The 14,010-nt window shown below is 38.5% G+C and overlaps 1 protein-coding gene across 3 annotated transcripts in view; it reads left to right on the top strand.

Moving 5' to 3' along the window:
• The window catches only part of CTNNA3 (catenin alpha 3), a 544,923-nt gene that overhangs the window by 519,859 nt on the left and 11,054 nt on the right, over positions 1 to 14,010 (top strand). For 2 of the 3 annotated variants that reach the window (XM_075717289.1, XM_075717291.1), the window contains 2 exons: positions 2,599 to 2,704; positions 9,700 to 9,834. In XM_075717289.1, coding sequence (XP_075573404.1) covers positions 2,599 to 2,704; positions 9,700 to 9,834 — 241 coding nt within the window. The remainder of the gene's footprint in view (positions 1 to 2,598; positions 2,705 to 9,699; positions 9,835 to 14,010) is intronic. The other variant, XM_075717292.1, reaches the window with a different exon arrangement.

Genomic DNA, 14,010 nt, shown 5'->3' with positions numbered 1-14,010 from the left:
GTATCTCTGTATCTTTTAAAAAAAACTGCTGTATAGGCTATCTCTCTCTCTTTCTATACAGTTGATTATTTATGTCCAAATTTAGAGTTTGCAATTGTCCCGGCAGAAATTTCATCCTGTTTTTTTCTGTCTGTTTCTTCCATTTGGCTGGTGATTCAGCAGATTCGGTGTACTCTCCCAAGTATTGTTTTAAAAGTAGTTAGTGGATAGAATTGCCAGACATCATAAATTGGGACTAATGGCTCATTATGCCATACCCCAAGGCAATTAAACCTGTACTTTCTTTGAAAGGGTCTGAATTTTACCTGAAGGTTAAAAAAAAAAGGAGCACAGATGCCTGTGTAGAAAAGGAGCCCTCTTCGTATGTGTAACTAAACATGCTCCGTTTTCAGCACTTTCTAATATAAGCCTGAGGCATTCTTGAACACTATTTCTAAGCATTTATTTCAAGACTTAACTGTGGTTTATAGCTCGTAAGTATCCTGCCCCACATTTCTTAGAGAATGTGGTAGACAAGAACTTGACCATTGATGCAATTAGGTGGCAAGTGGAGCAGAAGTCTTGTCAGTCCTCATTGCCGAGTGCTCCTCTAATGGCTCTCATTGTGGACATATTTGTGGTGGAAGAAACACTTTCTATTCATTTGTTTGAAATACCTTTCTTGGGTACAGTTGGTTCATTCTCGTTAGCCAGATCCTCTGAGGGACTTGCACAGGTACAAGAAAATTGCTAGTTTAATTGAACAGCTTCACCTTCGAAATACTCGGCCAGCACGTCTTCAGGCGTCAGAAAAGCTGCTGGCTGATACTCACAAGAATTACCTAAGCAGAAATTACTTGCACTGTTATGCCAGCTCTCCTTTCCCTGCTCCTTTAATTCTGGGTTATGTTCACCTTTTCTGTTGTTCAGTTGGTAGACTGGGTTGTAGCTTTCCAGGAGGGTACTGGACTGCTTATAGTTTGTACAGCACCTGAAGGACTTGTTAGGAACAACTGACACACCTTTGGAACTTGCCACAGTGCGAATAGCAATGAAAAACTAATCAGTGGACTGAAATGGTGGAAGGTTCAGTGTGCAGTCATAACAATTCCGTTGTGCAATGAAGGGAAAATACCAGGAAAGGCCAATGAAGGGTAAGTGCTTAATCCTGGATGCATGGGATCGCGTTGCAAATTCATTCCTCACGTACACTATTACTATTCTATAATCTCTGATCAATTTGCTACCTAGGTTTTCCATAAGAAGAAGATACCTTTCTGTAGAAAAATAACATGTAAAATATCCAATTCTAGGTTGTTCCAAATGTGGGCTTCAAAAGTTGAGAATAAGGAACTGTAATTTGTAAAGTGAGCTTTTTCCACAAGGATCAACAAATAGTTCTTTGCTAAGCAATATTATTAATCAAGAAAAGAAGACATTAAACATTACCTGCCATGTTGTGTTGTCATCACCGTCTTTTTACTGAATGAAATGTTTATATAACTACATATGAGAATAGTTTTAGCCTAAGAGATTTTTTTACTGGAACGGTTTGCTGGCTTTATACATGAAACCATACTGACTTCAAGGAAGAGAGTCTTCTCATTTGAACACAGAAGTACAGTCATTTTTTCCATGTGTTCTACTTCCTTTGTCAATTGCAGAACTTGTAAATTGATGAGGCCTTCAGGCATTAAATACTTATATAATAAAACTGAAAGTATTCTTGTCAAAGATGCTAAATGCAAAGTTGGATTAGGCAGGGTTGCTCACTATACATATGTGAAGCATCTAATTAGGTGTTGGTTTTAGTTTAGCTGAAGTATTTCAGCATTGCAGAAGCTGAAGCACAAGAGAATATGAAGATAATGGCTGTCCGTATTACCTACCTTAAGTAGTCCCATTTTACTTCTTAGGTTCTAAAACCATTCTCATGTAATTAAAGAACTTTTTTTGGGTTTGGGGGCGTGTTTGTACAAAAAAACCCAGGTTGGCTGCTTGACACACTGTTCACAACAACTTTACAGTTTTCCTAAACTGAAAATTGTTCTTTGAATAATTTATGAAATTATTTGGAAAGTACTTCGAGGTATGGCATATCTGTATTTTGAGTGGCATTTGTTAGTTTTAATTGCAGCCCTGTTCATACATTTTCATTCATGCTTGTGTACACCAATTAAATAAAAAAAGGACTAGTTTTTCTGACCAGATACCCATAATGAGTCTCAGAATGCATCACTGTGCTGAACTTTCTTTGAACACATTTACTAGAAAATTCCTGGAAGGGAAAGGAACGTACACTTCATATAACCACAAGAAAAGCGAACAGCCCAAGTACTCTCTTAGAATCGGTATCGTCAGGATTTGGCATGGGTTGTGCTTCCGGTATGAAAGAACTGCGTGACATCTTTCTGGTGCATCTGCATCCACTTGATGCCAAACAATACAAATTGGTGGGACATGAAAACAAAACAGTTGCAGGGGTGGGGATTTAATTAGTGTTGCTTCTATATGAATTAGTTGTTTTATTCAATTGAGTTCTTCTGTGCCTAATTTGCATGGATATGATTTATTCTCACTTTCTGAATAATGTAACAGGGTTCTTTGTTTCATTTGAAGGGGTAGAGGACCACTGAAGAACACATCTGATGTAATTAATGCAGCAAAAATGATTTCAGAGTCAGGATCGAGGATGGATGTCCTCGCACGGCTGATTGCCAATCAGGTAGGTTATTTATGCAGTAGTGCATTAAACTCTCACAGATTAATCTGTCCACAGAACCTCCAACACTTAAGAAGGTCACTGACAAAAGCACTTGTGACATTTTTAGATCTACCTGTCTGATTTTTTCCTTTTCTTCTCGATTTCTGAAGGGATGGATACATAGATCCTGTATTAATTGTATGTGTGATTCTCTTCTTCATACGTATCAATATGGCTGTTTACATGCACTTAAAAACACACATAAATGTACGTGTACTTAGGTCACAGATGTGTATGTCCATACATTTATGTACATAGGTATTTGGACATATATTTGTGAGCTCCTTTAAGCTCTGAATGCCACATTTTAGAGTTACAGTATATATGAATAGATATGTATGTATGTACATAGAAATATATATATATTCATAGCTCCTTTAAGCTCTGAACGTAACATTTTAGATGCATAGTATAGTCGGTTCTTGACTGGTAAATTACCCAGAAACAACGTGAGTCAGCTTACATGTGGGAACACAGGATTGTTGCATTGGCATAGAGTTCTGCGGCGCGGGCTCACTGTTTTGGACGGGTGCTAGGTCTCAGCGCCGTGCTCAGTAAGGTTATGCGCTTTCCTTCTCTGTCTTTGAAATTACTTGTTCTCCGCCCTAATCTCTAGGGATGTTACAGAATCGGTGCTTTTGCTGTACCTAGGTTATCTTTCCTCTCTCTGCCCACCAACACTGGCTGTTTCTTTGGAGCATTGATGCATTGATGGGTTTCTATGTACATACCCTTTGGGAAAGTTGGAGTTTCGGCCTCTGCATTCCTGCAGTCTCGAGGTGACTCCAGAGTAGAAACATGAACAAATTAGTGAGAGGAAAAAGTAGCCATGAATCATTAGTGCTCATAATTTGTGTGTACCCTTATAGCTGCTGGGAAATGTGACATCATTCAAGTTATTGTAACCTTTTTACTGGGGTTTTTTTGGTGGGTTTTTTTGTTTGGTTGGTTTTGGTTTTTTTGGTTTTTTGCTGGTCACTCAAATTATTTCCATTTGGCCTAGCTCAGAGCTTGCACACAGTTGATACCTTTGAGCCACCTGACCCCTGGTATTTATTCCCTGTGGCATCTTGCATGCACCTGAAATACGCTTGTCAGTTATAGGTGTATTTTAGATGTGATTCCACATTATAAACACTAGAAGCAAATGAGCATATACAATTAAAAAAAAAAAAGATGAACCAGAGCAGCCCTTCCAGTACCTCTGTGGTGAACACCACTACAGTCATTGCTAGGCATGTGCCAAACGTAGTAAAAAAGAGAATCTCGCCTTTACTCCTCCTACTACAAAGATGCTTAATACAATCCTCTCATTATAGCGAGAAATCATTCGACTATAACCTTTTTTCCCCGTGCCAAATCATCCTTTAACTCTCAGAGCTCTTTTCTCACTGTTTTTTTTTTCTTGATCTCCAAGGTATTTGTGGAGACCAATAATTCCTTTTCTCACTGCTATTTTACCAAATTTCTTATGCCTTGCTCTCTTGGGGTCCTGAAATAAAAGAAACTTTACATTCCTCTGGGTTACCTCATAGCTGTTCTCTGGAGTTGGTCCAAACTGAAGGAACCCTTCAAGAATTTGGTGTCCAGAGGGGAACAGGAATTCTCATGAGGTTTGATGAGTGCTTTTCTCAGCAGCATTAATACTTTTTAGTGGAATTTTTCACCTGTTGCCTTTCAGTAACATCTAAATTATGTGGAATTTTTACTCCATGTAAAAATGGATTTGCTTGAAAAGAAAAAATAGACGGCTCTACATTGTACCAGTTTTCAACTGTTACAGGTCCTTAGCATTCTTACTGTGCATACTTTTCTGGACACTTTTTCACCACATGCTGGTGAGCTTAGGCTACCCTGTACGTATTCGTTAGCATTTCTGACACTGTCATTTAATTAGGCCACATCACTTTACTGTTCGCTGTTGTCCCGTGACTCAACTATTACTCTGCCTTTGCAGTTAACAGGAGCACAGTAATGTATGATTGCATTTTCAGTATTCAAAGCTACATGTAAGGAAGAAAAGATAAAAAAACCCACCTCATGCTGTTTCCTCCCTCTAACTCCAGGCCTGAGCAAGAACCCAAAATAAGCAATCGTAATGAAGAATCATTGTGGTATCTCTTTGACCTTTTCATAAAACATTTTCAAATGAATTATTTTGGTTCACACTCCATGTAATTTCAGAGGTTCAAAATTGAGAACTGTGGAATTACATCAGTCATACAGTTTTTCTGTTGGGGGGGGGGGGGGGGGGGGGGCAACACCCTGGAACTGTATTTGCAGTATTTTATAACTCACCAGCCACAACAGCACCGCTCTGATACACTGTTCTTCATTTCAGGTTTTTATAAATCCCTCGTCCTGTGTTTGAAGGAAAGGGAAACTGGTACAATTAGCAGAATTCAGTTACAGTTCAGTCCATACTCACAGCACTTTAAGATGACTCAGAGTTAACAACTGTGAAAATAATCACAGTACAGCATCAACGTAAACCTAGGGTAATTAATCACATTGCTAATAAATTTAGTTTAAGATTGTTTCAAATTCATTGTCAAATTTGTGACCTGAAAGCCCTAAGATAATTAAGGCAGTTAGTACATCGTGGTTTTAATGGAATGTGCTGGAGATTAAGAGCTTTATTAAAAGCCTCCTCAGCGTTCCAGTTGGTTTGCACCAGGAGGTGCCGGTCCATTATGGTCCCAGTAAGAAAGGCACTCAGACGCTGTGAGGTGTCATTTAAAATGCTATTTGTCAGAGCTAACAATGTAAGGAAAGAATAGTGTAGGTAATCTTACATCCTTTCCAGTGGTGGGAACTGAAGGCGATGGAGCACCAACCGGGCCTCCACGCTGCGCACAGCATGCTGGGCAGACCCTGTCCATAGAAGAGACTCCCCCATTTTGCTCATTGGTGCTATTACGGGATTTTTTTTTCTTTTTTTTTTTTCCTTTTCTTCTTTCTTACAAGGCAACAACTCTCTCATTTCCACCGTCCAACACGCTGGTCACATGAGAACTTTCTGCAGCCCTAGATAAAGGCAAGGGTACGCAGGTGGCCGAATCACCAGCACCAAGTGGACGCTGCCCGCAGGCGCCTCTGCAGCCATGGGCTAGTTAGCCGTATGCTGCGGCCCAGGGGTTTGTGCACCGTGGCACGGCCTGAAGGCCGAGCGGTACGCACAGCGCGGGCCTGGCCCTGCTCAGGTTAACCGCTGCGTGGGTCAGTAACTCCTCGGTGTACAGTGGGCTCTTGGTCAGGATCAATACAGCAACGCAATAAAATGTTAACTGCTTTTCAATTCTGGAAGCATAGGGCTCAATATGAAACCTCTCCTTCTGTAGAACCAGCTGGTCTCCTGACTTAGAAGCTGATTTCATGTACTTGAAAAAAGTTTTCCTGAAAGTGAAATTAAAAATGCATCCTTTAAAATGATTAGCTGATAAGTACGATCCAAGCAGATGTGCTAGAAAGATGATCTGATTACTAGATCATCTTACCTAAAAGCTTACAATTAACAAATAGTTGCAGTAATTTCTGTATTTATACTAATGGGTCTGTGTGAATATATCAGTAGTAATCACCATGAAGACAGCTTCAGAGTCTAGAGAAATGCTACTGACTGTTAACGAAGGAATTAAAGCAAAGCAAAGCAAGAACAATATTGCTTACAGTCAGAATTCCCTGCAGAATTGTTTGTCTTGGCCTTTTGGGCCGCTGCTGTGTCAGTGGCTTTTTTTCCCACTTGGATTGTGAATGTTGGCTTCATTGTGTTTTTTATCACTGCATAATTTATCAAATCACTTTGAGGTTTCTGTGGCTATTACTTCTGTTAGGTAAAACACCACCTCATCTTTCGGATGCAAGTCAGTTCTGATCCTGTTCTTATGGAAGGCTCTTGTTAACACCCCACTACTTTCAATATGTATGGGAAGGAACTGCGCATAATTTGCCAGGCTCTCTAGCTAAGAATGTGAGGCGTTAAACAGGTAACCATCAGTTGCCTGTAGGATGATTAAAATTGGAATTTATTAATTGTCCTTCTGTTGCAGCCTAGTGTTTGGTTTCACTAGTAAGCAAGTGTTGCTTGTACCAGATGCTTCTGAGCAATATGTAGAGGATTCCTTATGGAATATCCTCTCCAGAGAGTACATTTCTTCCTAACATCTGTTTATAGTTGATTTGGATATGCTATAAGACATGGCACTTTAAATTTTTTTTGTAGTACTTTATATCCTACTTAAAGTAGTGTAGAATGTTATCTATAGCCCTGTAAATCCCTCTTCTTTGTATTGTGTTGGTCCCTGCCTCGATCATATCATCTTGCAAAGTTTTATGGGTAAAGTCGATAAAAATGAGCACACTTGGTCAGACCATAGGTTCATTAGGCCAATATCCTGTTGCTGACAATCGTTAATAGTGAATATACACACAACTCGGTGAGATAATGGCGTGTGTTTCATGATACTTCCACAATATGATCTCCCTACCTCCAGCAGCCATTCAGGAAATTTCTTAACTGTACATATTTTTGATACACTTCATACATTAAATAGTCCTTGATACTTTTTTCATTAGTTAGTCCAGTAATTTTTTTTAACCCACGTAAGCTTTTAGTGTAACCATTGTGCAACAAAGATTTCTGCAACTTAACACCACAGTGTTAAGAACCATCTCCTTTTGTTTTGAACTCACGCTAGCTACTTCAGTGACCTCTTGGTTCTGTATTGGAGGAAAGAGTACCTGTCTTCATGAAAATCTTTGTTGTCCTTCTGTTCTCTTACGTGCCTTGTAAAGGGCAAGACAGGGGAAAGATGCACCATACCTACACGGGGTAGTAAAGCTGTGGGTTTACCACAGTATTGTACAGTTGTGTAATTACATTGCAGAAGTCTTTTCCTAATAATGCCTAGCATTTGCTTTTTTTGAATGCTACTGAGCACTGAACCAGTGTTTTCATATTTTAACCTCAAGGTCTTGTTCTTGAGTGGCAATTTCCTGATCTTTGATGCATATCATCTTTAGCATTCCTAAAATGTTACACATTTCTTCTCTAATGGTGTATAAAGAAGATAGTAAATGTGACTGGCCTGACAATATTATTATATAAAAGAGTACTATATAATAAGGTTAAAATATTCTTGTCTCTGAACTTCTGTAATTGACATTGTCACTCTCTGAAGTGGATGAGACACTATATTGGCACCTTATCTGCCCATCTCTTTGAGTTTTTCCAGTGGGAAAGAAAATAAATCACAGTGTATTTAAGAAGAGGAAAAGCAAAAATTGAGCAAGCACCTCGTTCCAGGAAATATACCCTGTCTTGATATAATTAGTTCTGATGTTTAAAGGGATTACAGTTGCATTTGACTGGAAGGACAGATTTTTATTAATTAAAATTAAATAAACAACCAAGTATTCCAGTTTTCTAAACAGTCACTGAGGTACCAGTATTTAAATACTGATTTGTGCCATTCTTAAAGCATTGTTGAGTAAGAAGGAAACAAAGATGTATTTTAGTATAGTTTTCTGTAATATGCTAAGACTATGAAAACGTGACACATAAGAAAGAGAGGATGTCAAAAAAACTCACCTATTTTTCTTCTAAACTATGCCAAAGTACAGAAGACATTCTAGTAGTGGATCTAGCAGAGCACGAGGTAAGGACTGACATTTAATTCATCTTAATTAATTTAAAATTGTTCACTTCAATTTTTTCATTATTCCTTGTAATTTTTTCCTAAATCTAAAACAGGAACTTGTTTGCTTAACCAAACATTTCTGTTCTATTGCATAGTCATGAAAAGTAGAATGATCACACCCCCCACCCCCTCCCCATTTTAAACAAGTAGCAAGTTTCTTCAGCAAAGCCAGTAGTTTAGGTAAAGTATTTCATGAATTAAGTAGACCTGGTGCTTTTTCTGACTTCTAGCAGGTTTTGGATTTAAATCACTACTGCATTGACCACAACTCCATCAGACCAAAGGTTTAGTAACTGTACAAAACCATAGATGGTCGTTGCCGGTGCAGTTGGTGGGAACGTTATCTTTTCTTTTTTAATATACAAAGCTGAACACAATTTCCTATCAAAGCAAAGTGACCACATTTATAGCACACAGGCTAAAAACATGTCTCAAAAACGGTAAGGATCTATTTCTTATTTATCATGCTCACATTTTAGAGCTGTGGTAGCACGGTAGGGACTCTCCATTCACTTTAAGATCCCTTTATCTGCCATAGCAATGAAAAGCAGCTTTAGAATAAATGCACACAGGCCTTAGGTGTCTAGCCTGGTACTCACAGAGCAATATCCGCCCCCTGCCAAGTACTCCAAGTTTTTTGAGAGTTCACAGACATGAGGGTAGAAAGATGCTATTTTTATAAAGAAATACTATGGTGTTGAAATTATTGAAATCGTCGAGTTTTCCGTAGGACATTCTTATTTTCCTGTTCCCACTGATAAAGAAGATCTGCGGATCAAGTTGAATAAACTCTGGATGGAACGCAAAAAACCATAGATTGTATTAGAAGATAAAGCATATTTTCATATAAATGTTAACATTACTCTTCATTTATGTTTACATTTGCCACATAAGTATTACTGTTAATGTCGGTATCTTCTTGAAAAGAAATCATAACATCTTAGGAATTGAAGGGAAAGTAATTATTCTATACATTAAAGAATGTGTTTAGAAATTGTGTTTAGAAATACTGCTAAGGCAAGCCCAACAGTGTTAAATAAAAGCGAATATGAGGAAGTTTAGGATTATTCTGAGCTTATCGAATTATTTTGTTAAAAAGCTTCACAAGAGGACTGAACTACACAACCTGATACAGCTGCAGTGAAAAGCAAGGCTACCACTCGCGTGCAATTTGAATACCCCTCAGTGAAGTATTAACCTGATGTCTGAGACGAGTTACTGAAATGTGTTCTTAATTGTTCTTTTCTTAATCTTCAGTGTCCAGACCAATCGTGCAAACAGGATTTGTTGGCTTACCTGGAACAGATCAAGCTGTACTCCCATCAGCTCAAAATCTGCAGTCAAGTTAAAGCAGAAATCCAGAACCTAGGTGGAGAGCTCATCATGTCTGCTGTAAGTAGAAGAATGGTATAAATTACTCTGTTAATCAAAATAAATCTTAAATTTGAGTTGTGCTTTCCTGTGCTTGTGAGATGTTCCAGTGTAGTCCTGAATGTTGTTTCATTCCCCACTTTTTTTTACACTCACTTAACACAGAGAATCGAAGACTTGTGGCTTAAAAGGAACAGCAATCACTTGCAGGTTTTTTTTTTTTTTCTTTTAAATTCTCAAAACATAATATTCTTCACTGTTATTCTGGAGTAATTTGGTTTTAAGAACTGTGACCCATTTTAAGGTAGCGGTTCATTTACTTACATATATGGCGTATGTATGTGTGTCTATAGTCAAAAAGAAATCCCCAAAGATGTACTTCCAGTTCAGAAGGAAAAGATGAAGGATGTTCCACATCCCTCCAGAAATAAAGAAAATTAAGAGCAAGGTGACTTGATTCTTGAGTAGAGTTCTTGCTTCTGTTGACTAAGGAGTCATTAGCTCCGTCACAGCTAAGTATCATTAGCCATGGAAAGATGCTCTTTGTGATTTTGTGGAACTTCTGTGCACGTGTCCTCAGCACAAATCTGCTCATGGGCGTTCATGTAGCACCTTCACGTAGTCTTTGCTTATTACTGTTAGTAGCATATGGGATTATGATTTCAAGACATAAAAATCTGCTAAATGGTACAAAAACCAGTTGACAAAAGCTTCCCACATTCTCACCATTTAAATACTTTCCGATAACTTCACATTCACATAGTCTGGAATATATATATCAGTAAAACTATTTTTATATTGTTTATAAACTAATCAGAAATGAACCCTCTATTGCTGATCTGTGAAATTGATTTTTGTATGATATTTTTTATTGGCTATTCAAATGATAATTCGGAGACCATATTTAAACCTCTGGAACCTACAGATGAGTAATTTTGAATAGAATATATACTTTCTGAAGAAAATACTTGTTTTCACTTGGGTTCTAAATTAAACAGGTTTATCTTCATTATCTGTTTCTTCTTTCTTTTAACAAGCAGTTCCATGAGCAGCATTGGTTAATAAAGCCAGATTTCATTGGTTCATGCCCTTTGTGCACGTGTCCTCTGCTACCGCTGCTCAACTTCCCCATGCTGTCTGTAGCCTACTTCCAATGGTCCCACACACCAGAAATCCCCGTATCCCTCTGTGCTTAGAGGCCTTGTTCCAGTGCTTCATTCTCCCACTCACCTGCACATAAACTATTCACCTCTACTTTGAGTGCTAGTGCTCTTCACCCCAACTTCTGTGCTTCTAACATGCTCCCCCATTCATGAGTGATATCATGATAGATAGATGGATAGAGCAAGCCTTGCGTCTGCCATAAACCTCCCCCAGAGTCCACTACAGCGGTGCAGATACTGACTGCACAGGCGGCGCTGACAGGCTGCTGGCCACCCACTTTGGAGCCAACAAGAACTGGGCTGTCTCTCTCTTTTCTTCTCTGGGACCTCTTATTTGGGACTCCTTTTTTTTTTCCTCTACACAGTCACTGATGTTGTAATCTGGTAGAGATTTATTATTTGTCTTTTTGTTATTCTTGTGAAATTTGGAACTCTGGGTTCAGCTAACTAGTAAGTTAAAAAGTTACTGGAGGATGGACAAATGAACAAATGCACAAACCAGATGGATAAACCTCATTTGCTTACAAAAGTAGTTAAAAGATACAGCTTCTTGCACATCACAGTGTTTATCAGATTTGAATTGTCCACTACTTTGGCAAATTTGGATTCACATAGGGCCTTCACCTACAAAAATCTGCATACCACCTGATAGATACGACCTGTAATTTTCCTGGTCCTGTTTCATTACTGAATGCAACTGATGATTGGTCAACTCACTGCAAGAAATTTTAGAAGCCTAGTTTGGTTCTTGCTTTTTTTTTTTTCCCCTGCTGTAATGATACATTGTTTTCTTTACCTTTTTACTGTGTCACTCATATGTCAACAGTGGGAAGTATGTAATACTGGTGCAAAAATCTTAATTCTAAAAACAAAAAGCCAAACTTAATTCATAATCCCAGAGGGATGACTATAAATCTTAATCCTGTTTCAAGGAAGGAGGATGAGGACATATATTGTGTGCATCCAGGAGTTCCAGTTCAAGAAGGCAAGTACTTGTCCAAATAAATGCTTAACTCAGTCCCAGTTCAATAAACACACTTAAAGAGGTGCTTAGCTTGGAGTCAGTAGAAATTAAGAACATGCTTGGAGTCCTGGACAGTTTTGGAAGTGTTTTGTGGAGTCAAGGTGAGATGCTGTAAATTCCGGTTGTTACTCTGTTGAAGCAGTCTTGGAAAATGCTCCAACAGTGATTGTATTTTCTGTTTTTAATGCAAGTGATATGATTATGCTTATAAAAGAGAGGAAAATTTTATAAAATCTAAAAAAAAAAAAAAGTCTCACTGGTTTAAATGTCTGTAATTGGGAAGGGAGGGCATTCATGATTGTGCTCAACTGTCCCTTTTCAGTTAAAATTGTGGTTATGTGAAAATGCAACCAAACCAAACCATGATGGCTTTCCTGTAAGGCTTGTTTTAATCTATAGGTAAATGGACTTATTTGTGTTTGACTTGCTTCAATTTTAGGAGAATATGGGAATTAAAAATATGTTGTATGGATAAGGTGATAAGCAGAGAGGGAGAGAAATTCACTACTGATACAAAGTGGCTGATCATTGAAAATGATCTTTGATGATGCTTTCTTTAAAATCTTACAATTTGATAAAATGATGCTTTCTTTAAAAGGTGGAGAAAATTCTGGCTTTGAAAGTCCATGTAGGGGCTTTAGAATTTGATCATGTAGCTTGGCTGGCCTTGGAAAAAAGTGACAAAAGAAAGTTCCGTGTAAGAATGCACACAGGTTCTCTCTCTCCCTCCCTCTGTCACACACAGAAGATCTGGGAGTATAGTAAGGAAAAAACTCTGAGCAGACAGAACATCTGTGCCCTGATTATCCATCAGGTATCTGCTCAGGCAGCTGAATTTCACTCTTCTGGCCAAAAGGGTTTGGTGGTTTGGGTTGGTTTTTTTTTTTTATGGCTTATGCAACACTACAAAATCTTCAGATTTGGCTCACATAAAATCAATAGCAAAGGTCTTTTTTCAAGCAGTCAGAACTGTAGCTGGAATAGGATTATATTCTCCCCAGTCCTGACCTTCTCTCATTTATCTGTTTATGCTAATAAAGAATGAGAATCAGAAGAGACATCAGGCATGATTAAAAAAAAAGAAAGAGGGCACACACTTGCAGACAGCAAATTTTTTATTACGTATTAAGTAAAAAAAAATCATGAGTCTCAAAATACCTGCAACTGTATCCTTCCTCTGGATAGTGAAGATCTCCTACAGGAAAAAAATGTATTAGAAAGGGCATTAGGAACATACTTACAGGTTGCTCCATTTTTTGTTTTCACCATTTCCCTGCGATTCTTCTGTACCCATGTACATGTATACGCAAGATTGGACTTCTTGGTCGTCCCTCAGCTGTCTGTTGTTGGCTCCTCGCAGTTCCCTTCTGTTATGCCCTGTTTCCCTCACGAGCCACGATAGGTGTATGCAAACAGAAGAGCTGAGGAGGAACCTCTCCTGTCAGAAATGACACATTTCCATGTTCAGATGGTTAGTGTCAACTTTGCTGTACAAAGTAAGTGTGACCGAGCAAAAGCTGGTGACAGACCACAAATCCACACATCAAAGCACTGTTGTATGGATGTAAAATGGCACTTACATCCACCCCATGGTTCCCTTATTCCGACAATAATACCTGTGCACAAGGATCTCGGATTTAAATCAGCCTCAAGGAATTTTAAAGAAGTTTTTTCCTCTCAAGAGTAGTGGTTCATGGAAAAAAAAAAAAAAATCCTCTGTTGAAGCCTAAAGACCAAGTCAGAGGAAGGCATAGAGGGATGAAGAGCAGAGGATGTAGCGTTATTCTGTTACATATTTGTAGAACTGTAAAAGAACGATCTTCTTGAAATAGAGCTAAGTCACAACATCTGCCTTACCAGTATCTGTTTCTGGATGAAGCTATGGAGGAGAAAGTAAAGTAGACACAAAATGGCATTACAGGTTAACCTTATATACTACTACGTAACAGTGGTCAGCAGTGCCACGGTGTAAGGGCACCTCTGTCAAGAGGAAAACGGATTCTCATCTAT

Source organism: Pelecanus crispus, chromosome 10, assembly GCF_030463565.1.
Source record: "Pelecanus crispus isolate bPelCri1 chromosome 10, bPelCri1.pri, whole genome shotgun sequence".
NCBI lineage: Eukaryota > Metazoa > Chordata > Aves > Pelecaniformes > Pelecanidae > Pelecanus > Pelecanus crispus.
This window is presented reverse-complemented; position numbering and strand designations above follow the sequence as displayed.